The 25,580-nt window shown below is 52.6% G+C and overlaps 1 protein-coding gene across 1 annotated transcript; it reads right to left on the minus strand.

Moving 5' to 3' along the window:
• Nucleotides 1-68: 68 nt before the first annotated feature.
• On the minus strand, nucleotides 69-24,167 carry ZNF652 (zinc finger protein 652). The gene is given in 8 exon segments (XM_059489005.1): nucleotides 69-1,710; nucleotides 3,104-3,248; nucleotides 5,584-5,699; nucleotides 8,942-9,089; nucleotides 13,893-14,834; nucleotides 14,837-14,938; nucleotides 22,966-23,036; nucleotides 23,900-24,167. Coding segments are annotated over 8 exon segments (2,352 nt in total). The 3' UTR covers nucleotides 69-1,150.
• Between the last annotated feature and the right edge of the window lie 1,413 nt (nucleotides 24,168-25,580).

The following is a 25,580-nucleotide window of genomic DNA, read 5'->3' on the forward strand; positions in this document are numbered from 1 at the left end:
CCAGATCCCAGAATGGATCCCAGAATGGATCCCAGATCCCAGAGCTGGAACCCAGATCCCAGAGCCCGACTGGATCCCAGAGCCAGAATGGAACCCAGAGCTGGATCCTGGATCCCAGAGCTGGATCCCAGAGCCAGAATGGATCCCAGAGCTGGAACCTGAATCCCAGACCCAGAGTGGATCCCAAAGCTGGGTCCTGGATCCCAAACCCAGATCCCAAGCACGGCATGGGGTTGCAGAAGGGCAGATCCCATCCTGGATCCCAGATCCCAGGCCCAGATCCCATCCCGGACCCCAGACCCACGCCCAGTCCTGATCCCACCCCGTGTCCGTGCGGCTGTGCCAGCCCGGCCTTGCCCAGGTGTGCCCGCGGTGGTTCTGGGGCTCCATCCCGTCCCAGATCCCAAACCCTGACCCCAAGCACCAAGTGGGGCGGCAGGAGAGCAGATCCAGGATCCCAAACCTGGCTCCCAGGTCCCTGATCCCAGCCCGTGTCCGTGTGGCTGTGCCAGGCTGGGCTCACCAGGGGCCACAGGAAGCCCTTGCTGTGGGGTTCAGGGTCTCGATGCCATCCCAGAGCCCAAATGGGACCCCAGAGCCCGATTCCGTGCCAGCCCCTGATCCCAGAGGGGCTGTGCCAGGCTGGCCTTGTCCAGGTGCTGCACGAAGCCGTGCCCTCAGCCATGGCAGTCCAATCCCATCCCAGATCCCACACCTGGATCCCAGGTGCCAGCTGTTGTCAGTGTGGCTGTGCCAGGCTGGTCCTGTCCAGGTGCTGCACGAAGCCGTGCCCAAGTCCAATCCCACGCTAGATCCCGTGCCAGCTCCCCAGCCTGGGTGCCAGCTGCTGTCAGTGCAGCTGTGCCAGGCTGGTCCTGTCCGGGCACCACAGGAAGCCATGCCCATGACCATGGTGGTCCAATTTCGTGCCTGATCCAATCCCAGACCCCATCCCAGCTGCCAGACCTGGATCTCAGGTGCCAGCCGCTGTCAGTGCAGCTGTCCCGGGCTGCCCTCACCCAGGCGCCACAGGGAGCCGTGCCCGTGCCCACGGCCGTGGCGACAGCAGCTCGATCCCCTCCCAGCTCCCCTCCCAGCTCCGTGTCCCAGCTCCCAAACCTGGATGCCAGGTGCCAGGTGCCGGGCGGCGTCAGTGCGGCTGCGCGGGGCCGCCCTTGTCCAGGTGCCGCAGGAACCCGTCCCCGCCGTGCCCGTGGCCGTGCCCGTGGCCGTGCCCGTGGCCGTGCCCGCGGTGGTTCAGCGGCTCGCTCTTGAACAGGGCGGGCGGCGGCGGCAGGTGCGGCACGGGGGGCACGGGCAGGTGCTGCTGCTGCTGCTGCTGCCCGTGGTGGTGCCCGTGGTGGTGCCCGTGCGGCGGCGGCGGCAGCGCCAGCGCTCCGTAGGGGTGCGGCACGGGGCGCGGCGGCGCGGCCGGGCCCAGCGCCAGCCCCAGCGCGGCGCCCGCGGCCGGAGGGGCCGGGCAGGGCGCGGGCAGCGCCGCGGCGCCGGCGGGGCCGGGGCTGGTGCCGGGGCTGGTGACGCGGAAACATTTCTCCTTGTGCGCCTTGAGCATGTTGGAGAAGCGGAAGCGCTGCCCGCACACGTCGCACGGGTACGGCTTCTCGCCCGTGTGCGTGCGCCGGTGCCGCTTCATGTTGGGCCGGCTCGTGAAGCTCTTGCCGCAGATCTCGCAGATGAACGGCTTCTCTCCTGCCGGGCACACGCGGGGAGCGGGGGGTCAGGGATCCTGGGGACACCCCTGAGACATGGAGAGCCCTGGGGAAATCACCTGAGCTCTGGGAAAATCACCTGAGCCATGGAGAGCCCCCTGAGCCATGGAGAGCCCCTGGAAAAATCACCTGAGCCATGGAGAACCCCTGGAAAAATCACCTGAGCCATGGAGAACCCTCTGAGCTATGGAGAACCACCTGGGAAAATCACCTCAGACCTGGGAGAACCCCTGAACCATGGAGAACCTCCCTGAGCCATGGAGAACCTCCCTGAGAAAATCACCTGAGCCATGGAGAACCCCCTGAGCCATGGAGAACCCCCTGAGCCATGGAGAGCCCCTGGAAAAATCACCTGAGCCATGGAGAACAACCTGAGCCATGGAGAACAACCTGAGCCATGGAGAACCACTGGAAAAATCACCTGAGCCATGGAGAACCCTCTGAGCTATGGAGAACCCCTGGAAAAATCACCTCAGACCTGGGAGAACCCCTGAACCATGGAGAACCTCCCTGAGAAAATCACCTGAGCCATGGAGAACCCCCTGAGCCATGGAGAACCCCCTGAGCCATGGAGAGCCCCTGGAAAAATCACCTCAGACCTGGGAGAACCCCTGAGCCATGGAGAACCTCCCCAAGCCATGGAGAACCACTGGAAAAATCACCTGATCCCTGGGAAACACCATTGCCTTTGGAGATCAAATGGGGGTTTAGGAAATTCTGCCTCCCCTCAGGGTTTGGGGCCAAAAGGCTCTGAAATCCTGGCTCAGCTTGGGTTTAGTGCCAAAAGGCTCTGAAATCCTGGCTCCCCTCAGGGTTTGGGGCCAAAGGGTTCTGAAATCCTGGCTCAGTTTGGGTTTGGGGCCAAACGGCTCTGAAATCCTGGCTCAGTTTGGGTTTAGGGTTAAAAGGCTCTGAAATCCTGGCTCAGTTTGGGTTTGGTGCCAAAAGGCTCTGAAATCCTGGCTCAGTTTGGGTTTAGGGTTAAAAGGCTCTGAAATCCTGGCTCAGTTTGGGTTTGGGGCCAAACGGCTCTGAAATCCTGGCTCAGTTTAGGTTTAGGGCCAAAAGGCTCTGAAATCCTGGCTCAGTTTGGGTTTGGTGCCAAAAGGCTCTGAAATCCTGGCTCAGTTTGGGTTTAGGGTTAAAAGGCTCTGAAATCCTGGCTCCCCTCAGGGTTTAGGGCCAAAAGGCTCCAGCCAGGGGCTCTCCAGCCCCAAACACCCAGGCAATAATTCCCATTCCCCCCAGGGAACCCCAGCTCCGCCTGTGCCACCAGCAAGGACAGGGACCCCAGGCAGGGAAGGAAGCTGTCCCGGCTGGAGAACACCCCAAACCCCGAGGGAATTCTCTGGGAATGCCCTCCCAGCCCTCACCAGTGTGGGTTTTCATGTGCTCGTCGAAGTACTGCTTCATGTTGAAGTCCTTGCCACACCACTGGCACATGAACTGCTTGTGCCCGATGTGGATGCTCATGTGCGAGCGCAGCTGGTACTTGTACTGGAACCTCTCGTCGCAGTTCTGCGGGGAGAAAAAAGGGAATTTGGGGCTTTGGGAAGCTGGGAGTGAGCCCTGCAGGGGCTGGGAGGCAGCTGGGCCTGGCAGAAATGCCTCAGAGAAAAAGGGGGATTGAAAGGATTTACTGAGAGAAGGAACGAAGGAAGGGTGGAAGGCTGGAATTGAGTAGGGAAAGGTGGAATTATTGTGTGGGGAAAGATGGAATTGTGAGGGGAAAGCTGGAACTGAGTGGGGAAACCTGGAATTGTGAGGGGAAACCTGGAATTGTGAGAGGAAAGGTGGAATTATTGTGTGGGGAAAGCTGGAATTGTGAGGGGAAACCTGGAATTGTGAGGGGAAACCTGGAATTGTGAGGGGAAACCTGGAATTATTGAGTGGGGAAAGCTGTGAGTGGGGAAAGGTGGAATTATTGAGTGGGGAAAGATGGAATTGAGTGAGGAAAGCTGGAATTATTGAGTGAGGAAAGCTGTGAGTGGGGAAAGGTGGAATTATTGAGTGGGGAAAGCTGGAATTGTGAGGGGAAAGCTGGAATTGAGTGGGGAAAGGTGGAATTATTGAGTGGGGAAAGCTGTGAGTGGGGAAAGCTGGAATTATGAGTGGGGAAAGCTGGAATTATTGAGTGGGGAAAGCTGTGAGTGGGGAAAGCTGGAATTGTTGAGTGGGGAAAGCTGGAATTGTGAGAGACAGCTGGAATTGTGAGGGGAAAGGTGGAATTGAGTGAGAAAAGCTGGAATTATCGAGTGGGGAAAGCTGTGAGTGGGGAAAGGTGGAATTATTGAGTGGGGAAAGGTGGAATTGTGAGGGGAAAGCTGGAATTGTGAGGGGAAAGCTGGGATTATTGAGTGAGGAAAGCTGGGATTATTGAGTGGGGAAAGCCTGGCAGGGACAGGGGCAGCAGGAGAGCAGATCCAGGACCCCAACCCAGTAAAAATGTTTTTTATTCCAGTAAAAATGGATTTCTGCGGGTGTCCCGGTCTCTCTCCACTAGAGGACTCTGCCTCCCTCCAAACCAGCTCCTCACCAGCTCCCCATGGGTTTAACCCCTCAATCCCTCCAGAGACCCCTGGGATCAGCACTTGGTGACCCGAATTTCCCGAAATTTGATAAAACCAGCCCTCATTCCCACCCCATCCAAGGCCGTTCCCACTTCCTGGTGCATTCCCATGGATTTATGCCATTGATTTACCCCATGGATTCAATCCCTCAATCCCTCCAGAGACCCCTGAGCAGGGAGCTGTGCTGGAACCACCCCTCGGAGATCTGAATCCCCCGTCTCTGACAGAAACGCCTCTCGTTCCCACCCCATCCAAGGCCATTCCCACTCCCAGGAGCGTTCCCATGGATTTACCCCATGGATTTACCCCATGGATTTACCCCATGGATTTACCCAATGGATTTACCCCATGGATTTAATGCCTCAATCTCTCCAGAGACCCCTGAGTGACTTCCCCCTGCCGAGAATTCTCAAACTTTGATGGAACCACCCCTCATTCCCACCCCATCCAAGGCCATTCCCAATCCCAGGATCATTCCTGCCCCTCATTCCCACCCCATCCAAGGCCATTCCCAATCCCAGGATCATTCCCACCCCATCCAGGGCCATTCCCATCCATCATTCCCACCCCATCCAAGGCCATTCCCATTCCCAGGATCGTTCCTGCCCCTCATTCCCACCCCATCCAAGGCCATTCCCAGGATCGTTCCTGCCCCTCATTCCCACCCCATCCAGGGCCATTCCCAGGATCGTTCCTGCCCCTCATTCATTCCCACCCCATCCAGGGCCATTCCCAATCCATTCCCACTCCCAGGATCGTTCCTGCCCCTCATTCCCACCCCATCCAAGGCCATTCCCAATCCCAGGATCATTCCCTCATTCCCATCCCATCCAGGGCCATTCCCAGGATCCTTCCCTCATTCCCACCCCATCCAAGGCCATTCCCATCCCTCATTCCCAGGATCGTTCCTGCCCCTCATTCATTCCCACCCCATCCAAGGCCATTCCCAATCCCAGGATCATTCCTGCCCCTCATTCCCACCCCATCCAAGGCCATTCCCAATCCCAGGATCATTCCTGCCCCTCATTCCCACCCCATCCAGGGCCATTCCCAGGATCGTTCCTGCCCCTCATTCCCACCCCATCCAAGGCCATTCCCAATCCCAGGATCGTTCCTGCCCCTCATTCCCACCCCATCCAGGGCCATTCCTGCCCCTCATTCATTCCCACCCCATCCAGGGCCATTCCCATTCCCAGGATCGTTCCTGCCCCTCATTCATTCCCACCCCATCCCATTCCCACTCCCAGGATCGTTCCCCCGGATTCCCCCCGGAGGATTCCCACCTCGCAGCGGAAGGGCTTCTCCCCCGAGTGCTGCAGCGAGTGCACCTTGAGGGACATGCTGCGCTTGAAGGACTTGCCGCAGGTCTCGCAGGTGAAGGGCATGTCCTTGGTGTGGGCTGCAGCACACACAGGGGTCAATCCAGGGAAAACTGGCACGTTCCTGACAATTCCTGCCCGGGCTGGGGCTCCTGGGCTGCTTGGCGAGCACGGGCTGGGCTTCTCCTTGCTCTGCCCAGGGGGGTTTGGGGCCAAGAACGGCGCTGGGTTCCATGGAATCCCCAAATTTTGGGGCCAAGAACGGCGCTGGGTTCCATGGAATCTCCCCCAAAGGGGCCAAGAACGGCGCTGGGTTCCATGGAATCCCCAAATTTTGGGGCCAAGAACGGCGCTGGGTTCCATGGAATCCCCAAATTTTGGGGCCAAGAACGGCGCTGGGTTCCATGGAATCCCCAAAGGGGCCAAGAACGGCGCTGGGTTCCATGGAATCCCCAAATTTTGTGGCCAAGAACGGCGCTGGGTTCCATGGAATCCCCAAATTTTGTGGCCAAGAACGGCGCTGGGTTCCATGGAATCCCCAAATTTTGTGGCCAAGAACGGCGCTGGGTTCCATGGAATCCCCAAATTTTGTGGCCAAGAACGGCGCTGGGTTCCATGGAATCCCCAAATTTTGTGGCCAAGAACGGCGCTGGGTTCCATGGAATCCCCAAATTTTGTGGCCAAGAACGGCGCTGGGTTCCATGGAATCCCCAAATTTTGTGGCCAAGAACGGCGCTGGGTTCCATGGAATCCCCAAATTTTGTGGCCAAGAACGGCGCTGGGTTCCATGGAATCCCCAAATTTTGTGGCCAAGAACGGCGCTGGGTTCCATGGAATCCCCAAATTTTGTGGCCAAGAACGGCGCTGGGTTCCATGGAATCCCCAAATTTTGTGGCCAAGAACGGCGCTGGGTTCCATGGAATCCCCAAATTTTGTGGCCAAGAACGGCGCTGGGTTCCATGGAATCCCCAAATTTTGTGGCCAAGAACGGCGCTGGGTTCCATGGAATCCCCAAATTTTGTGGCCAAGAACGGCGCTGGGTTCCATGGAATCCCCAAATTTTGTGGCCAAGAACGGCGCTGGGTTCCATGGAATCCCCAAATTTTGTGGCCAAGAACGGCGCTGGGTTCCATGGAATCCCCAAATTTTGTGGCCAAGAACGGCGCTGGGTTCCATGGGATCCCCAAATTTTGGGGCCAAGAACGGCGCTGGGTTCCATGGAATCCCCAAATTTTGGGGCCAAGAACGGCGCTGGGTTCCATGGGATCCCCAAATTTTGGGGCTGGGAGGACCCTGGGGATCCGTCCCCAGGGACACCTCGAACCGTCCCCGTCAGGGATGGAATTGGTTGAACTCAGGACTGAAAGTGACGCTGAGAGGAACCGCAGAGCTGAAGGTGGCCACAGAAATTCAGGGCCCGGAGCCCTCCCTGGATCCCTCCCTTCTCCATTCCCAGCTCTCCCAGCCCGTTTTTCCCCCCCAGATTATTTATTTTAATTTCCCCCGGTAATTTCAATTTCACCTATGGTTTCAATTCCCCACATTATTTCAATTCCCCCCTATGATTTCAATCCGCCCCAATAATTTCAATTTCTCCTATTTCAGTTTCAAGGATTAATTTAATTCCTCTGATAATTTTAATTTCCCTGATAATTTCAATTCCCTCAAAAATTTAAATTCTCCTGATAATTTTAAATTCCCCCGATAATTTTAATTCCCCCTATAATTTCAATTTCCCCAGTAATTTCAATTCTCCCAATTTCAATCCCCCCAATAATTTCAATTCCCCCGATAATTTCAATTCCCCCGATAATTTTAATTTCCCCAGTAATTTTAATTCCCCTGATAATTTCAATTCCCCCGATAATTTTAATTTCCCTGATAATTTCAATTTCCCCAATAATTTCAATTCCCCTGAATATTTCAATTCCCCCAATTTTAATTTCCCCAATAATTCTAATTCCCCTGAATATTTTAATTCCCCTGATAATTTAAATTCTGATAATTTAAACTCTCCTGAATGTTTTCATTTCCCTAATAAAAATTTTAATTCCCCTGAATATTTCAATTCCCCCAATAATCTAAATTTCCCCAATAATTCCAATACCCCCAATTTTAATTTCCCCAATAATTCCAACTCCCGCAATAATTTTAATTTCCCCGATAATTTCAATTCCTCCAATAATTTCAACTCCCCTGAATATATTCATTTCCCTAATAAAAATTTTAATTCCCCTGAATATTTTAATTCCCCCAATAATTTCAATTCCGATAACTTAAACTCTCCTGAATGTTTTCATTTCCCTAATAAAAATTTTAATTCCCCTGAATATTTCAATTCCCCCAATAATTTTAATTTCCCCAATAATTCTAATTCCCCTGAATATTTTAATTCCCCTGATAATTTAAATTCTGATAATTTAAACTCTCCTGAATGTTTTCATTTCCCTAATAAAAATTTTAATTCCCCTGAATATTTCAATTCCCCCAATAATCTAAATTTCCCCAATAATTCCAATATCCCCAATTTTAATTTCCCCAATAATTCCAACTCCCGCAATAATTTTAATTTCCCTGATAATTTCAATTCCTCCAATAATTTCAACTCCCCTGAATATATTCATTTCCCTAATAAAAATTTTAATTCCCCTGAATATTTCAATTCCCCCAATAATTTTAATTTCCCCGATAACTTCAATTCCGATAACTTAAACTCTCCTGAATGTTTTCATTTCCCCAATAAAAATTTTAATTCCCCTGAATATCTTAATTCCCCCAATAATTTAAATTTCCCGGATAATTTCAATTCCGATAATTTAAACTCTCCTGAATGTTTTCATTTCCCCAATAAAAATTTTAATTCCCCTGAATATTTCAATTCCCCCAATAATTTTAATTTCCCCGATAACTTCAATTCCGATAACTTAAACTCTCCTGAATGTTTTCATTTCCCCAATAAAAATTTTAATTCCCCTGAATATCTTAATTCCCCCAATAATTTAAATTTCCCGGATAATTTCAATTCCGATAATTTAAACTCTCCTGAATGTTTTCATTTCCCCAATAAAAATTTTAATTCCCCTGAATATCTTAATTCCCCCAATAATTTAAATTTCCCGGATAATTTCAATTCCGATAATTTAAACTCTCCTGAATGTTTTCATTTCCCTAATAAAAATTTTAATTCCCCTGAATATTTCAATTCCCCCGATAACTTTAATTTCCCCCGAATATTTCAATTTCCCCGATAATTTTAATTTCCCTGATAATTTCAATTTCCCCGATAATTTCAATTTCAATTTCCCCGTGCCCAGCCACTCACCAACCATGTGTTTGCGCACGTGGGCCATGGTGTAGAACTTCTTCTCGCAGATCTCGCAGGAGAATTTCTTCTCGGCGTAGCCGTGCACGATCTTGATGTGCTCGTGCAGCGACCAGAGCTTCTTGAAGGATTTGTTGCAGGACACGCACTGGGGGAGAACAGAGGGAGCCGGGTTAGGGGGGCCTGGGCTGGGGGGAGGTTTGGCACCAAAAACGCCCCAAAATGGTGAAAAACGTGCCTGGGAATGTGGATTTTGGGATTTACAGCAGAGGGGAATGGAGGCAGTGAGAATGTGGATTTTGGGATTTACATGTGAGGGGAATGGAGGCAAGGAGAATGTGGATTTTGGGATTACATCTGAAGGGAATGGAGGCAAGGAGAATGTGGATTTTGGGATTACACCTGAAGGGAATGGAGGCAGTGAGAATGTGGATTTTGGGATTTACACGTGAGGGGAATGGAGGCAGTGAGAATGTGGATTTTGGGATTTACACCTGAAGGGAATGGAGGCAGTGAGAATGTGGATTTTGGGATTTACACGTGAGGGGAATGGAGGCAATGAGAATGTGAATTTTGGGATTACACCTGAAGGGAATGGAGGCAATGAGAATGTGGATTTTGGGATTTACACATGAGGGGAATGGAGGCAGTGAGAATGTGAATTTTGGGATTACACCTGAAGGGAATGGAGGCAATGAGAATGTGGATTTTGGGATTTACACCTGAGGGGAATAGAGGCAGTAAAAATTTTGGGATTATACCTGAGGGGAATGGAGGCAAAAAAAAAAAAAAAAAAGGTCCCAGAATGGTGAAAAATGTGCCTGGGAATGTGGATTTTGGGATTTATACCTGAGGATGTGGATTTTGGGATTCACACCTGAGGGGAATAGAGGCAGTAAAAATTTTGGGATTATACCTGAGGGGAATGGAGGCAAAAAAAAAAAAAAAAAAGGTCCCAGAATGGTGAAAAATGTGCCTGGGAATGTGGATTTTGGGATTTACACCTGAGGGGAATAGAGGCAGTGAAAATGTGGATTACCTGACAGGAGGAGAGGCAGTGAGAATGTGAATTTTGGGATTTATACCTGAGAGGAATGGAGGCAAAGAGCATGTGGATTTTGGGATTGCACCTGAGGGGAGGGAAGGCAGTGAAAATGCAGATTTTGGGATTTACACCTGAGGGGAATGGAGGCAGAGACAATGTGAATTTTGGGATTCATACCTGAGGGGAGGGAAGGCAGTGAAAAAGGTGCCTGAGAATGTGAATTTTGGGATTTATATGTGAGGGAAATGGAGGCAATGAGAATGGGAATTTTGGGATTACACCTGAATGGAATGGAGGCAATGAGAATGTGAATTTTGGGATTTATATGTGAGGGAAATGGAGGCAGTGAGAATGTGAATTTTGGGATTTACACCTGAGGGGAATGGAGGCAGTAAAAATGCAGATTTTGGGATTTACACCTGAGGGGAATGGAGGCAGTAAAAATGCGGATTTTGGGATTACACCAAGGGAAGTGTGTAATGGTGTTCTGGTGCCTCCTGATGCCAAAATCCAACACCACAGGCCCTGGGGCTGCTGGGCTGGGAGGGCCCAGCCCTGGAGAAGGGAAATCCAAACCCTGGAGGGGAAAAATCCAAACCCTGGAGGGGAAAAATCCAAACCATAGAGGGGGAAAAATCCAAACCATGGAGGGGGAAAAATGCAAGCCATGGAGGGGGAAAAATGCAACCCCTTTCAGTGAGAAGGATCCCAACCCTTGAAAAAGAAAGGATCCAAACCCTTGGAATGGAAAACCCAAACCCTTGGTGTGGAAAAATCCAAACATTTTCAGTGAGAAGGATCCAAACCCTTGGAATGGAAAAACCCAAACCCTTGGAGTAGGAAAATCCAAATATTTTCAGTTAGAAGGATCCAAACCCTTGAAGAGGGAAGACTCAAACCCTTGGAATGGAAAAATCCAAACTGCTGGAGCAGGAAAATCCAAACATTTTCAGCGAGAAGGATCCAAACCCTCGGAGCAGGAAGAATCCAGACCCTTGGAATGGGAAGAATCCAAACTCTTGGAGGGCAAAGAATCCAAACCCTCGGAGTGGAAAAATCCAAACCCTTGGGAGAGGGAAGATCCAAAACCGTGGTGCCGAAAAAATTCCAAACCCTTGGAGTGGAAAGAATCCAAACATTCTCAGTGACAAGGATCCGAACCCTTGGTGAGATAAGGATCCAAACCCACGGTGAGATAAGAATCCAAACCCTTGGAGTGGGAGAATCCAAACCCTTGGTGAGATAAGGATCCAAACCCTTGGTGAGATAAGGATCCAAACCCTTGGTGAGATAAGAATCCAAACCCTTGGTGAGATAAGGATCCAAGCCCTTGGAGAGGGAGAATCCAAACCCTTGGTGAGATAAGAATCCAAACTCCTGGAGAGGGAAGGACCCAGCAGAGCTGGAGGAGGCCGACACCAATAAACCCCCAAAGCCCCGTCCAGCCCCCAAAGCCCCCCCAAACCCAGGTGTGGCCCCTCCAGGCTCTCCCATCCCTCTGATCTCCATGGGGAGCAGCTCCCATCCCGCTGGACGCTCCTGCCGTGCTCTCTTCCTTCCTGGAAGGCCCAAAGTATCACTTGGAGGCTGAGAATTCCTTCCCCAAACTCCTGTGGAATGTCCAGGCAATCATCCCCTCGAGGATTTCAGGCAGCTCTTCCTCTTTTTCCAGCAGCTCTTCCCCAAAAACTTCAGGAAAAATTCCCGTGTGGAGATCCTGGAGCGCGAGGACACCAAACCATCTTCAGCTCGGAGGAACTGCGCCTTGTCCCGGGTTTTTTTGGGATCTTTGGGGGTTTTTTGGGACGTCTCCAGCTCCCAGCCCAGCAATCCCCACCTCTCCCCATCGTTCAGAAGGGCTGGGTGCTGATGAACGAGCAAATTAACGAGTTCTGCTCGTTTGGGAGCGTTTTCTCTCCGCTGGGATCTCCGCAGGGTTGGGAATTCCCACCTGGAATTCTGCTCTGCCCCCACAGCACCCGCTGGGATCCCCCCTTGGCAGGGGAAAAAAACCCCTGGAGAGCAAAGAAACTCCATGGAATGACCCCAAAACCCTTGGATTGACAGAGAAAGGAGCCCCTGGAGGGGCCAAGGCCACACCAGAATTCAGGATTCAAAACTCCGAACCACGCAGAGCCCAAGTGGGGGCAGGAATCCCCTGAAGGTGCCGGCTGTGAGGGGTGAAAAAGCAGAAATTACCTGGAAAAACAGATTTATTCCATCCCCAGGAGGAAACACTGGGAGGAGCAGCCTCGGTTTTCATTTCAGTCCAAAATTAAACCAGTTTTATTCCAGCACAAAGCTCCCCCTCTGCACACCGAACCCTAAATTGAGGGAAATTTTAATTTTCCCTCAATCCTGTTGGCAACTGGAATAAAAAACACAGCAACAGGCAGCTGGAAAACACATCCCAAAGGCAGGACAGAACAAGAACTGCTGGATTTATTCCTGGATATGGAGGTGACTCCCAGTGCTGCTGGCACTGGCAAGTCTCTGGACCAGATTCCTCCGGATTTAAACCATAATTTCTATAATTTCTCCTTTTCTTATCACTTTTGGACGCATGCGTAGGTGGATACAGGATATTTCACCATTTTATGTGTTTAAAATATTTAGGAATTCCTCCTTAAATTTTAATTCCTGCTTTAATTCCTTAATTTTTTAACTCCTGCTTAAATTTTATGCTCTGAATGAACCCCCTGCTTGCTGGGGCCTTTCTTACATTCCCGTTTAAATCCTCCCTGCTGCACTGAACTTTTAAACTATTTCTTTCAAAAGCTGCAAAAATTAAATTTATATTAACAAATCCTTCCTTGAGCTGAAACTTAAGGGAAAAAAAAAAAAAAAAAACCAGCCCAGAGTTACCCAGAGCTGGGAAAAGAGAAATTGCAATAAATATAAATATTCCACGTCTCCCACACAGTGGGAGCTGAGCATCAACCCAGCCCAGCACTGAAAGCAAACAAACAATGAAAAACGTTCAGTTCTTGTGCTCAAACCCTCACACAACAAACCCTCCTTGCCCTACAAATTCCAGCTGCCCAAAACTCCAACAGGAGCCAGGATTCCAGGAGGAGGAGGAGGAGGGTGAAAATAAGGCAAAACCAGCAGATTTGGGGTGCCAGGGAAGGCAGCAGTGCCCCATTCCCTGGCACGGAGCTGCCCCAGAGGGAGCAGGAATTCTGGAGCTCTTCCCACAGCTCCCAAAGCCTCCTCCTCCCATTGCTGGGGGAAATCAGGGTTTCTGGAGAGAAAAAAAAAAAAAATGGAGATTTTGGTGTCTTCAGGCAGATTTGTGGGGTTTCCTGCCGGGAAGGGGGTGCAGGTGTGAGTTCCAGCCCTTCAGAATCGTTCTGGGAATTCTCGTGGTCTCAGAGGGGTTTAAACCCCGATTTAACCCAGCTCGGATCCTGGCTTTGCTGCTGCCTCTGGGATCTCACACACTGCCCGTCCCAGGGAACTCCTGGAATTCTGTTTCCCCTGGAAGGCTCACCTGCTTTTCCACACCGTGGGATTGCATTTCAGGACACGGAAACCCCTGGAATTCTAAACTCAGTGAGAGCTGCGGGCGCTCAGCAGGAGGAGGAGCAGGAGGATGAGGATTTACCACACAACTTCACATTTTTGGGACCATTTCCTCCAGATTCTGACCCTGCTAAAGGAGCTTTGCGCTCCCAACTCACAGTTTACTCCTGGAGTAACAGCTCAGAGCAGCTGAGCACTCTTTCCCTGCCATCCCCTCCTTTTGGGAGACCCCAAAACGCGGGATAAGGCAGAGCCCGGGCCCGGCTCAGCACATGGGGCCGTGCAAAAGGAGATTTTTTTTCCCCCTGTGAAGCGTCCACCAGGCGGATCCAGGGCACGCCAGGAGGTGTGGGGACCTGGCCAGCAGGCCAGCAGACCTACCTGGATGTTTTTTTCACAGTCAGTTTGCTGGTGGAGGGACAGCTCGCTCTCCAGCACAAATTTCTTGCCGCACTTGTCGCAGATCTGCATGCGCCTGTGCGTGACGTTCATGTGCTTCTCCAGGTACCAGCGCGTGTTAAACACCCTGGGGCACTTCTCACACGTCAGAGTCTCCTTCTCCTCGCACTTGGGCTTCTGCACGGGCGCCCTGGGCTCCTTGGCAGCTTTCTTCTTGCGCTTGGGGGGCTCGGCGCCCTTCCTGCGGCCGCGCGCGGCTCGGGGCGCCGGGGAGGCGGCGGCGGCCGCGGCGGCTCTCCTGCTCCTCCTCTGGCCAACGCCGCCCTTCTCCGCTCTTTTCTCCTTTTTCTTCTGCCTCTCGTTCTCCTCGTAGTCGTTACTGTCTTCCGTGGCCTCCTCTTCCCCACTGTCACCCTCCTCTTCCTCACTGCTGCTCTTAAGGACAGCAGTCTCTTTGGACTGGGAGGGGACACCCTTCTCCCCTTTGGACACATTTAAGGTTTGGTTGTTAAGGTTTACCTCCACTATAATCTGCTCCCTTTTGTAAGTCACTTCATCTTCCTCCTCTTCCTCCTCCTCAGAGTCGTCAGAGTTTTCCCTGTCTTCTTTCACAGCCCGGACCTCTCCTACCGCTCTGCTCTCCCTGAAAAACGGCTGCTCCTCCCTCTCGTGGAGGTGGCCCTTGCCGCCCTTGCTGTCCACCAGCACCGAGAAGGGGCTCCCCGACTCCCTCTTGTACACCTTGGCGGACAGGTCGAGCTCCTGGCCGGGGTAGAAGGCGGGCGGCCCCTCCTGCGCCATGCCGGCCCCGGGGGGCTCCCCCTTGCCTGCCTGGCTCATCTGGGGGGGCTCATGGGGCGCCCTCGCTGCCGGCGGGGCTGCTCGGGCCCGGCGCCCCTTCCATCGGAGCCCGGCGGGCGCGGCTCGGTCCTGGCGGGCGCGGCTGCGGCTGCGGCGGGGTCGGGATCACGGCAGGGGCAGCGCGGGCGGGGATCCCGGGCGGCGAGCGGAGCCCTCGAGCATCGTATCTGTGGAGAGACCGGAGGGAGAGAGGGAATCAGTGGGGAACGAACGGGGATGGGGACAGCCCGGCCCGGGGGAGCCTTTCGGGGGAGGCTGAGGGTGGGACAGGGAGCCACAAACAGCAGCGAGCAGGAGAACGCCCAGCAGAGACCCCCAGGGAATGGAAATCCAGCAAGGGAAACTCCCCATCAACCACTCTCCTGCATTTTTGGGAGCACTGACAGCCCCAAAACCAGCAGCAATCAGGAGAACGCCCAGCAGAGACCCCCAGGGAATGGAAATCCAGCAAGGGATTCTCCCCATCAGCCATTCCTGCTGGAATTTTGGGAGCACTGACAGCCCCAAAACCAGCAGCCATCAGGAGAACGCCCAGCAGAGACCCCCAGGGAATGGAAATCCAGCAAGGGAAACTCCCCATCAACCATTCCTGCTGGAATTTTGGGAGCACTGACAGCCCCACAAATAGCAGGGAGCAGTGATGGCCCCAAAACAGCAGGGACCAGGAGAATTCCCAGCAGGGACTGGGAAGGAAATCCAGGGAATGGAAATCCAGCAAGGGATTCTCCCCATCAGCCATTCCTGCTGGAATTTTGGGAGCACTGACAGCCCCAAAACCAGCAGCAATCAGGAGAACGCCCAGCAGAGACCCCCAGGGAATGGAAATCCAGCCAAGGGATGTTCTCCATCCACCAGAGATAACCATAACCATTTCTAATTTTTGAGAGCAGTGATGGCACCACAAACAGCAGGGACCAGGAGAATTCCCAGAGAATGGAAATCCGGCAAGGAATACTCCCCATCAACCAGTCCTGCTGGAATTTTGGGAGCGCTGTCAGCCCCAAAACAACAGGGACCAGGAGAATTCCCAGAGAATAGAAATACAGCAAGAGATACTCCCCATCCACCATTCCTCCTGGATTTTTGGGAGCATCGACAGCCCCAAAACCAGCAGGCACCAGGAGAATTCCCAGCAGAGATTCCCAGGGAATGGAAATCCGGGCAAGGGATGTTCTCCACCCACCAGAGCTGTTTCTCCTGGGCTCCTGGGAGCACCGATGGCCCCAAACTCTGCTCTGCGCCCACAAACCACCGCAGCTCTCCCCCAGCCCATCCTCACACGCTCCAGGGCCGCATTCCAGCCACGGGTGAATTCCTCCACTGAGGAATCCCCAGTTCTCACCTGGCAGCACTAAGCCAGCCCGGGAGATGCTGGATTTTGAGGGATTTGAGGAATTCTTCCTCTGTCTCTCCCTCCCCTCAATCCCCACGGCACAACCTCGCTTTGCCCATCCACGTTTCCCCCGCAGGTTTTTCCAAGCTGGAATTTGCCCGGACTTTGCTGCCACTTCCTCCTGCGGGAAGCGCCACGTGGTCCCTCGAGGACACAAAGCAATCCATCCCTCACATTTCTCTTTTTTCTCTTTTTTTTTTTTTTTTTTTTCCTTTTTTTCCTGAGGTTTTGGGCTTGGCCGACGCCATCAGGAATTCCTGGGATCAGAGGGTGCACGGGAGGGGAATTAAGGACAGAGCCACCCCAGAGTGGGATGGAAGGGACAGCAAATCCCACCCAGGGACACTTTCCATGATCCCAGCCTGGCCTGGGACACTGCCAGGGATGGAGCAGCCACAGCTTCCCTGGGAATTCCATAATTTCTGTTCCACCAGAATTTCCCCCCTTTGGAGTGCATTTTAACTGGGCAGATGAAGCAACCGGTGCCTGAATAAGTAATACTAATTATTAATAACGATAATGGGAATCTTTGTGAAGTGCCACACCGGGGAAAGAAAGGAAAAAAATAACCAGTTTGGTGATGAACTTCATTAAAATACTCAAGCACTTCTCCGGGGTTCCCAAATTACTCCAAATTAATTTCCTGGAGGTGCCTGGCAGGGACTGCAGCCTCAGCACCACAGCAGGGCCCATTCCCACTGCTCCATCCTCACATTTCCCCACAGGAAATCCCAGAGATGGGCTGTTAATGCTGGATTGTGGGCACAACTCACATTCAGAGCGAAAAAATATAAAATAAACTGGTTTTGGCCAGCTGGAATTCCCAACGCTACACCCAGGAAGCTGTGGGAAGGATGAATGCCAATTTAGCTTTTCTTTGCAGTGGGATGGATTACTCAGGATTATCCAGGAAATTCCCAGTTCCACGTAGAAAATACCTGATTATTTCCTCATCATATTAAGCATCTCTAGGAAGCTGCAGGAGGAAATCAGGAATTCCACTGCACCAAACTTGCCAGGAAAAGGAAATTTCACCTTTTCCACCATTTACCAAACGGCAAAAAATTCCTGCCAATATTTCACCTCTGCTCACTAACGGGATATTGTGTGTAAAAAAAAAACCCTTTTCATCAAGAGGAATCACCTCAAATCAAGGCCACAGTGGGGTTTATTCTGAATTATCAAAGCCGTTTGCTCTGAAACCACTTCACTCTGCAGCATCAGCGGCTGCTGTGGCTTTCAACCTTTCACTGCCACCCTCAAGGGACCCACAACTTTCAAAACCATTATTTAAATAAAAAGCAAAGCCCTCCTTGGCCATTTAGCACAAACAGCAGCTCTGAAATACTGCCCTAAAAACGCTCTTAAAACACCTTTCCCCCCTCGCTTTTAAATTTTTAATCCCAAAGCAGGTTTGGGTGTTTTTAATCCCAAAACATCCAAGCATTTTTTGTTGTTTTAAAGGTGAATTTAATTTTGTCAAGGCAGATTTTTCCACAGAACAAATTCCAGTCACGCTGCCAAATGAGAGATGCAGGCCGTGATTAAGATGTAAAAAGGAAACAAGAGTTTCAAAGCGATTTTTGATGCTTATCAAGCCCCAAACCTGGGGAATATCTGCGGCAATCAAAGGTTTGCAAAGACTCCGACATGAAAAGCTCGAACTCTGAAGAAAAAAAAAGCACAATTTGCAGACAAAAGAGCGGGTGGAGGAAGCTGGTGAGTGTGTGGGAGCAACTTCACACCGAGCTTCTGAAGAAAAACCGCATTTTTTGGTGTTACCGGCGCTAAAAATAGAGAGATTCGGGCTCGGCCGGGGAGGCCTCGGCCCGGCCTGGGCCCGGGTGAGCGGGGCCGGCCCGGAGGAAAAAGTGAGGAAAAACTGAGGGAAAAGTGGGAAAAAACGAGGAAAAACAGGATTTCAGGAGAAGGTGAGGATGTGAGGGAAGCAGGATTTGAGGAAAAATGAGGATGTGAGGAAAAACTGAGGGGAAACTGACTGAGGATGTGAGGAGGAAACTGGAGGGAAACTGACTGAGGGTGTGAGGGAAAAGTGAGGAAAAACTGAGGGAAAAAAGGAGAAAAACGGAGGGAAAACAGGATTTCAGGAGAAGGTTAAGATGTGAGGGAAGCAGGATTTGAGGAAAAATGAGGATGTGAGGAAAAACTGAGAAAAAATTGAGGAAAAGCTGAGGGTGTGAGGGAAAAACTGGAGGGAAACTGACTGAGGGTGTGAGGGAAAAACTGAGGGAAAAGTGGGAAAAATACGAGGAAAAACGGGATTTCATGAGAAGGCGAGGATGTGAGGGAAGCAGGATTTGAGGAAAAATGAGGGTGTGAGGAAAATCTGAGGAAAAAATGAGGGTGTGAGGGAAAAACTGACTGAAGACGTGAGGAAAATTAAAGATTTCAGGAAAAGCTGAGGATGTGAAGATGTTTTCCCACTGAAACTCTGAAATCCCCAGGTCATGTGAATTCTGGAGAATGAGCCAGCAGGGAATAACCACAGATTGCGCCAGGAAAACACAAAGTGAGAGCTAAAATGACAATTTTGGGGTGTCCTGTGCAGGAATTGGCCTCGACCTCTGAGGGTCCCTTTATCAGGATATTCCACAATTCCACAAACGGGTCCATAACAGCTCAATAAATCTGCAATATTGCGATAAAAAAGCCTCAATAAACTCTCCCGGTTGGAAGCACAGGTGCCTGGAACAGGCCCAGCCATTCCCAAACAGTGGGAAAACACATCTGAAAGGAATTATTTCAATTATTTCCCTCAGCTCTCAATCCCTTCTTTCTTGTGCTTTAGGTGCAAAAAGCCCTGAAAATCTGTTTTTAAGTGGGGAAGTTTTATCTCCTAGAGCCTCGGCACATCCAGGTGCTTTTGCATTTCCATGGGAAGTGCTGGAGCTGCCTGAGCCCATGGAAATGCAAAATAAATGCAAAATAAATGTAAAACAAAGCGCTGAGTGCTGCTAACGACCCTATTCCCATTCCCAGCACACTTATATATCTATTTTTTTTTCCCCCCCATGCTCTGTCTGGAGCTGGCAATTTCCCTCCAAGTCTTCCACAAGCTCATGGAAAATCAGATTCCCAAACCCCAGAAATGTATCTGTGAAATCCCGCCACGAAAACTGAAAATCCATGAGGAAGAAGCCTCAGGCTTTTCCCGTTTTTCAAGAGGGACGATCTGGCTGAGTCCAGATTTTTGGGAGACACAAAGCCTTTCCAACCAGCGGTTCCTGGATTTTTGTCAAGCATTATCTCCACGAGAAGAAATCCATTCCAGAGGTTTTCATTTCGGAATTCAGCACTAAAATCCCTCGGATTTTGCAATAAACTTGGGGTGTTTTATTGAATCTAAAGGAGTTTAAGATCTAACAGCCACAAACTCAACGTTTTTCTTGAAGTAGGAAAAAAAAAAGGCATTTCCCATTGAGCACCACTGACCCAGAGGTCCAGGAACTGTGGAAACCCCAAAAAGGAAATCTGTCATCAAGATCTCTTGCCCGAAATTAGCATTTTTCCACCCAAAGAGGCCCCGGAGGTGTCTCTGTGTCCTTGGATATGCAGAGGTGTAAATGAAGTGTGAATATCCTGTCCCAAAGCCACCTAGGAATTCCTACCTGGAGTTTCCCTGGCAGGAAAAATCCCATTTCCAGAGGGGAAAAAATCCCATTTCTAGGAGGGGTAAAATCCCATTTCTAGGGGGGAAAAAAATCCCATTTCCATGGGAAAAAATCCCATTTCTAGGGGGAAAAAAATCCCATTTCCAGGGAGGGAAAAATCCCATTTCTAGGGGGGAAAAAAAATCCCATTTCCAAGGGGAAAAAAAAAATCCCATTTCCAGGGGGGAAAAAATCCCATTTCCAGGGGGAAAAAATCCCATTTCCAGGGGGGAAAAAATCCCATTTCCAGGGAAAAAAATCCCATTTCTAGGGGAAAAAAAATCCCATTTCCATGGGATAAAATCCCATTTCCATGGGAAAAAAATCCCATTTCCAGGGGGAAAAAAATCCCATTTCCATGGGAAAAAATCCCATTTCCAGGGGAAAAAAATCCCATTTCAAGGGGGGAAAAAAAATCCCATTTCCATGGGAAAAAAATCCCTTTTCCAGGGGGAAAAAACATCCCATTTCCAAAGAGCTCAGGCCCAGCAGAAGCTGCTGGAAAAGCTCTGGGAATTGCTGGGAGAAGTCCCAGTGTGAAACCTCCCGAGGGAAGGGTGTCAGAAGGGCAGGAGCTGCTGCTGCTGGCACCTGCCAGGTTTCACTCCCTGTTTTTATTTTTTTTATTTTATTTTTTTTTTTTTAAATCCAGGGAGGAGCAGCTCACAAAATCCCAGGTCCAAAACCAGCTCGGAGACAACAGGAATTTGGGAATTGGGCAGGGGAAATTGGGGTTTTGGGGAAATCTGTCCCTTGTGCTGTGCTGATGGGCGGAACGTCAGGAATTCCGCCCCAAAATCCCGGGAAAACTCCCCGAAAAGGCACAAATTGGGATGGAATTGGCCTCGTTTCTATGGGGATGTGTTTAAAAAAATCAGGTTTTGATTAAAAAGCTCTTTGAGGCATCAAACCCGTGACAGATCCCACTGAAACACCCCTTGGGGTGCAGATTCTTTAAATTTTGCTCCAATCCAGGAGCTGCTGAAAAGGATTTTAAGGCCTTGAGTTTTCAGCTGGGATCCAGGGAGGAACGGGTTAAAAAAATCCACATTTTTTGGTGGGAAACACTGGAAAAACTGAGCCACCGTTCACCTGAGGGAGCTCAGGACTGAGCAGGGAGATCTCACCTGGATCCGCTTTAACATTTAAAGGGTGAAACTTTGTGAGGATAAAATGAACTTCGCAGAAAAATTCCCATTTTTCCCCTCATTACTGTGGGGGGAAACCCCCAAATAATGACTCAATAAAATCCTGAAAGGACAAACAGCACAGATTTAGCAAAATGTAAATGAAAGCTGCTTTGAAAAGTAAAATTATCTTTTAAAATTGGCTTTCAGAATGCCTGGATCTGGCAAGGAGGGAGCAGAGCGGGCTGAGAGTCTGTGCTGGGGGAATTGAACCAGGAGAAATAAAATATTGGATTTTATATGTCATATATAATATAATATATTATATATAATACATATTATATTATATTATATATAATACATATTATATTATATTATATTATATTATATTATATTATATTATATTATATTATATTATTATAGTATATTTATAATATACAGTATATAATGTGGGATACATAATATATATATATCAAATTATATATGAATATATAATATGTAATATATATATATACACAGTAGATATATATATAATATTGTATATGATGCTATATATTGTATATATTATAAAAGATTTTAATATAAGAATTATTCAAGAATATTACAGAAATCTCTCTCTCCTCAGCTGCCTGCTGCTTCCTTTCAGTTCTGCCTCTTTCTTTTTTTGTGGAACCAGGAATAAATTTAATTTAATTTATTTTTTTTGGCCAGGGCCCCGAGAGCTGCAGAGAGAAATAGGTCAGTGAGGAGAGGAGTTTTGTAAGCACCTGAAATGCACCTGTGCCATCTCAGGTGTGCTCTGGGCACGTCCCTGCTCCTCCTGTTTACTGCAAAAACCCCCCTCAGGCACGGGGAACCCTTCCCAAGGCGTTCCCACAGGGAATCTCCTGCTCTGAGCACAACAAGAGGCTTTGCATAGATAAAAACTTCACGTTTTTAGGTGAGGCTGCGGCTCTTGGGGTAAAATCTCCGCATTCTGTGATTGTAGGGACAGCACCCCAATATCTCCTGGTTTTGGGTGATTTACCCCAATTTCCTCCCTTCCCACTGCAAGATTTCCTCTGGAAACGTCAGCTAAAGGTTCCTTATATAATTATTAGTTAATAAAGTCAATTAAACCCTTCAAAACTCACAATCACCTCCATTGCCAAAGCCTCTTCTGATCACATCAATACTCCAGAGGTGTTTTAACAAATGGCCCCAAATCCCCATTCCTGCAACCCTGAGCTTCCTCTCGCAGAAAATAAAAATTATAAAATTCTAAACCAGCCCTCAACCCCCTGGCAGCCCAGGAAACACAACTGCCCAGCTGGAAAACCCAAAAAGCCTCCAGGAATTTGCACTTTTCCTACACACAGCCTCTGCAAAAGCTCTCAGAGCTGTTTGCACCCAGATTTTGGGGTCACATCTGGAACTGCGGGGCAGCTGCACCCAGATTTTGGGGTCACATCTGGAACTGCAGGGCAGCTGCACCCAGATTTTGGGGTCACATCTGGAACTGCAGGGCAGCCATACCCAGATTTTGGGGTCACATCTGGAACTGCAGGGCAGTCATACCCAGATTTTGGGGTCACACCTGGAACTGCAGGGCAGTCATACCCAGATTTTGGGGTCACACCTGGAATTCCTGCAGGGCAGTCATACCCAGATTTTGGGGTCACATCTGGAACTGCAGGGCAGCTGCACCCAGATTTTGGGGTCACATCTGGAACTGCAGGGCAGTCATACCCAGATTTTGGGGTCTCACCTGGAACTGCAGGGCAGCCATACCCAGATTTTGGGGTCACATCTGGAACTGCAGGGCAGTCGTACCCAGATTTTGGGGTCACACCTGGAACTGCAGGGCAGTCGTACCCAGATTTTGGGGTCACATCTGGCACTGCAGGGCAGTCGTACCCAGATTTTGGGGTCACACCTGGAATTCCTGCGCTGCCTGCCCAGGATGAGGCTCTGCATCCCTGCAGGAGATGGGTAAAAAGCCACAGAAGCAGCAGGGAACGCACCTGGCACACAGGTAGGGAGGTGGAGAGGTGAAACCAGAGCGAGAACGCCCAAGCCAGGTAAATTATCAGACCTGATAAACACGAGGGAAATTATCGGATAGCACAGACACAAAGCCCTTTGAAAATCACGCTTGGCAGCCCCGAAGCCCTTACAAAACCATCTCAAAAATCCATTTTTTAGCACAGATCAGGCGGCGAAGGGAGGGAAACAGAACAGAACTTCCAGCTGGGCAGAGCCCAGGTGCTTCCCAAAGCTCCTCTCGCCATCATCCCCGGCCCGTGCCAGCCAAACACTCCCGCTCCTCACATTTCTCCCCTCCACCGAACTCGCCTGCCATTAAAGGCCTTGAAGGAATTCTGGTGAGCCCCAGGAGAAGCCGCTCGGCTCTTCCCAAAGTTGCGCGGAAGGCGCTCAAAAATCACTCCCAAAATCCCAACCCCGGGGCGCCCGCAGCGCACCGCGAGCCGGGGAAGGGGAAAACGCCTGGAGGAAAAGGCCGAGATTGAGAGAAACCTCCCGGATTCACAGCCGGGGCACGGCACCAGCCCGAGCCGAAGCGCGGTGACACCGGCGGGGACGGGGCAGGGGCCGAGGGGACACGCTGCAAACCGAGTCCTGCAGGAACGCTGCCTTCCCTCCGCTCTGCCGCGGGATCTCACCTTCCCTCCCTTCCCCCGGGCAGGTGACACGGGCCCGGCACCCGCGGGAGGGGACACGGAGCCCCGGGACCCCGGGCAGAGCCCCCCGATCCCCGGAGCCGGCACAGAACCCGCACAGAACCTCCGGACCCCCAGACCCCGGGCAGAGCCCCCGGAGCTCGCACAGAGCCCCCAGACCCCGCACAGAGACCCCCGACCCCCGGGAGAGCCCCGGACACCGGGCAGAGCCCCCGGAGCTCGCACAGAGCCCCCGGCCCCAGGGGAACCCCCCGACCCGGGCAGAGCCCCCCGGCCCCATCCCCGCCCGCCCGTCCGCTCCTGCTCCCGCTGCCCGGGGCTCCCCCGATGCCCCCGCTCCCCTCCGGGCCGAGAGCCGCCCGTGCCCCGCTCCCCCCGCCGCCCACCGCCGGGCCGGGCCTAGCGCTGCCGGGCTGCGCCGCCAGGCCCGGGGGGAAGGAACGGGGAAGGGGCTCGGCGGCCGCGCGGGCGGCCCCGCACTCACCCAGGCCGGTGCCCTCGGGGCCGCCCCCGCCGCCGTCCATGCCGGGCGGCGCGGGGAGGGGGGCGCGGGCGGGCGCGGCGGCGGAGGGCGGAGGGCAGGGCGGCCGGGCCCTCCCTCCCTGCCTTCCCTCCGGCCCCTCCGCTCGGCCCCCGCGCTCCGGTGGCCGCCGCCGCCGCTGCCTCGGCCCGGGGCCGGCGCTCAGGCCCAGGCGCTGCCGCCGCGGGCGGGCGGACGCGGCTCCCGCTGCCCCTCGGCCGCCGCCGCCGCCGCCGCAGCGCTACGTGGCCGCCGCCGCAGCCGCCGCCGGTCCTCGCGGGGGCGCGCGCGCGCGGGTTTCGTTAAGGCGGGGGGGGGGGGAGGACGGCGGGGGCGCGCCCCGTGCCCGGACCGGTGCGCGGCGGGAGCGCGCGCGCGCGGGGGGCTTGGGGGAGGGAAGCAGGCGGGGGAGCGCGCGCGGGCGGCGGGAGCGCGCGCGGGCCGAGGCCGCGGTTGAAGGGCCGGGAAGGTTTGGTGGGGGGGGGTGTACAGCGAGTGTGCGAGTGCGCGTGTGCGGGAGCGCGCGGAGGCGGGGAGGGAACGCACAGTGATGTGGGGCGGGGGGGGAAGGAGGGGGGCAAAACACCCCGCAGCACAGGCCGAGGGCAGCGGGGACGGCAGGTGCGGGAGCGCGCACGGGTGACGGCGGGCGGCGGGGTGACACACACAGAGCGCGGGAGCGCGCACGGGTGGAACGGGGGCACCCGCGGGACGCGCGCTGACCGGGGGAAGGGGGCGGCGCTGTGCGCATGCGCCGCCGGGGGCCGTTCCCGCGCGCCCGCCCCTTTCCCGCCGCTGCTTCACCTGAGGCGGCGGCGCGCGGGGCGCAGGTGAGGCGGGCGGGGGGTGCGCATGCGCGGGGACGGGGAGCGGGCTCGGTACCCCGCGCCGGTAATTAGCGACCGGACCCCAATTAGTGCGGTGCGGTGATTGCGGGGGTAAAGCTGTTGTGTGAGGGGGTTCATGGAGCGGGGGGCGCCCCGGCTCTCCCTCAGCCCGCCCGCCCGCCCATTGCTCCGCGCGGGTAATTAGCGAGCCCGATCTAATTAGCTCGCCGAGGTGAGGCGGGCCGAGCCCTCACGGAGCCCCGGGGCTCTCAGGGCTGGCGGGGATGGCTCCTGCCCTCAGAGCTGCCCCTCGGGCCCAGGTGAAGCCCTGAAGCCCCTAAGCCAGGCCCAGGTGAAGCCCTGAGCCCCTCAGCGCTCTGCAGGAGCCAGACCGGTCAGTGCCAAACCCCAGCTCCCGCTTGCTCAAACTTTCTCTCCTCTTAACACGCTAATAACTACTTGACTCCCCTGCGGTTTGGTGATTACACCGTGATGAGTGAGGTGAGCGCCGTGACAAGGAGCAGCACCTGTGGCAGGTAGCTGCTGACAGGTGCGGGGCTCCGGGGTGACGTGGGGGGACACGGAGCTGT

Source organism: Ammospiza nelsoni, chromosome 26 (genome assembly GCF_027579445.1).
Source record: "Ammospiza nelsoni isolate bAmmNel1 chromosome 26, bAmmNel1.pri, whole genome shotgun sequence".
Taxonomy (NCBI): domain Eukaryota; kingdom Metazoa; phylum Chordata; class Aves; order Passeriformes; family Passerellidae; genus Ammospiza; species Ammospiza nelsoni.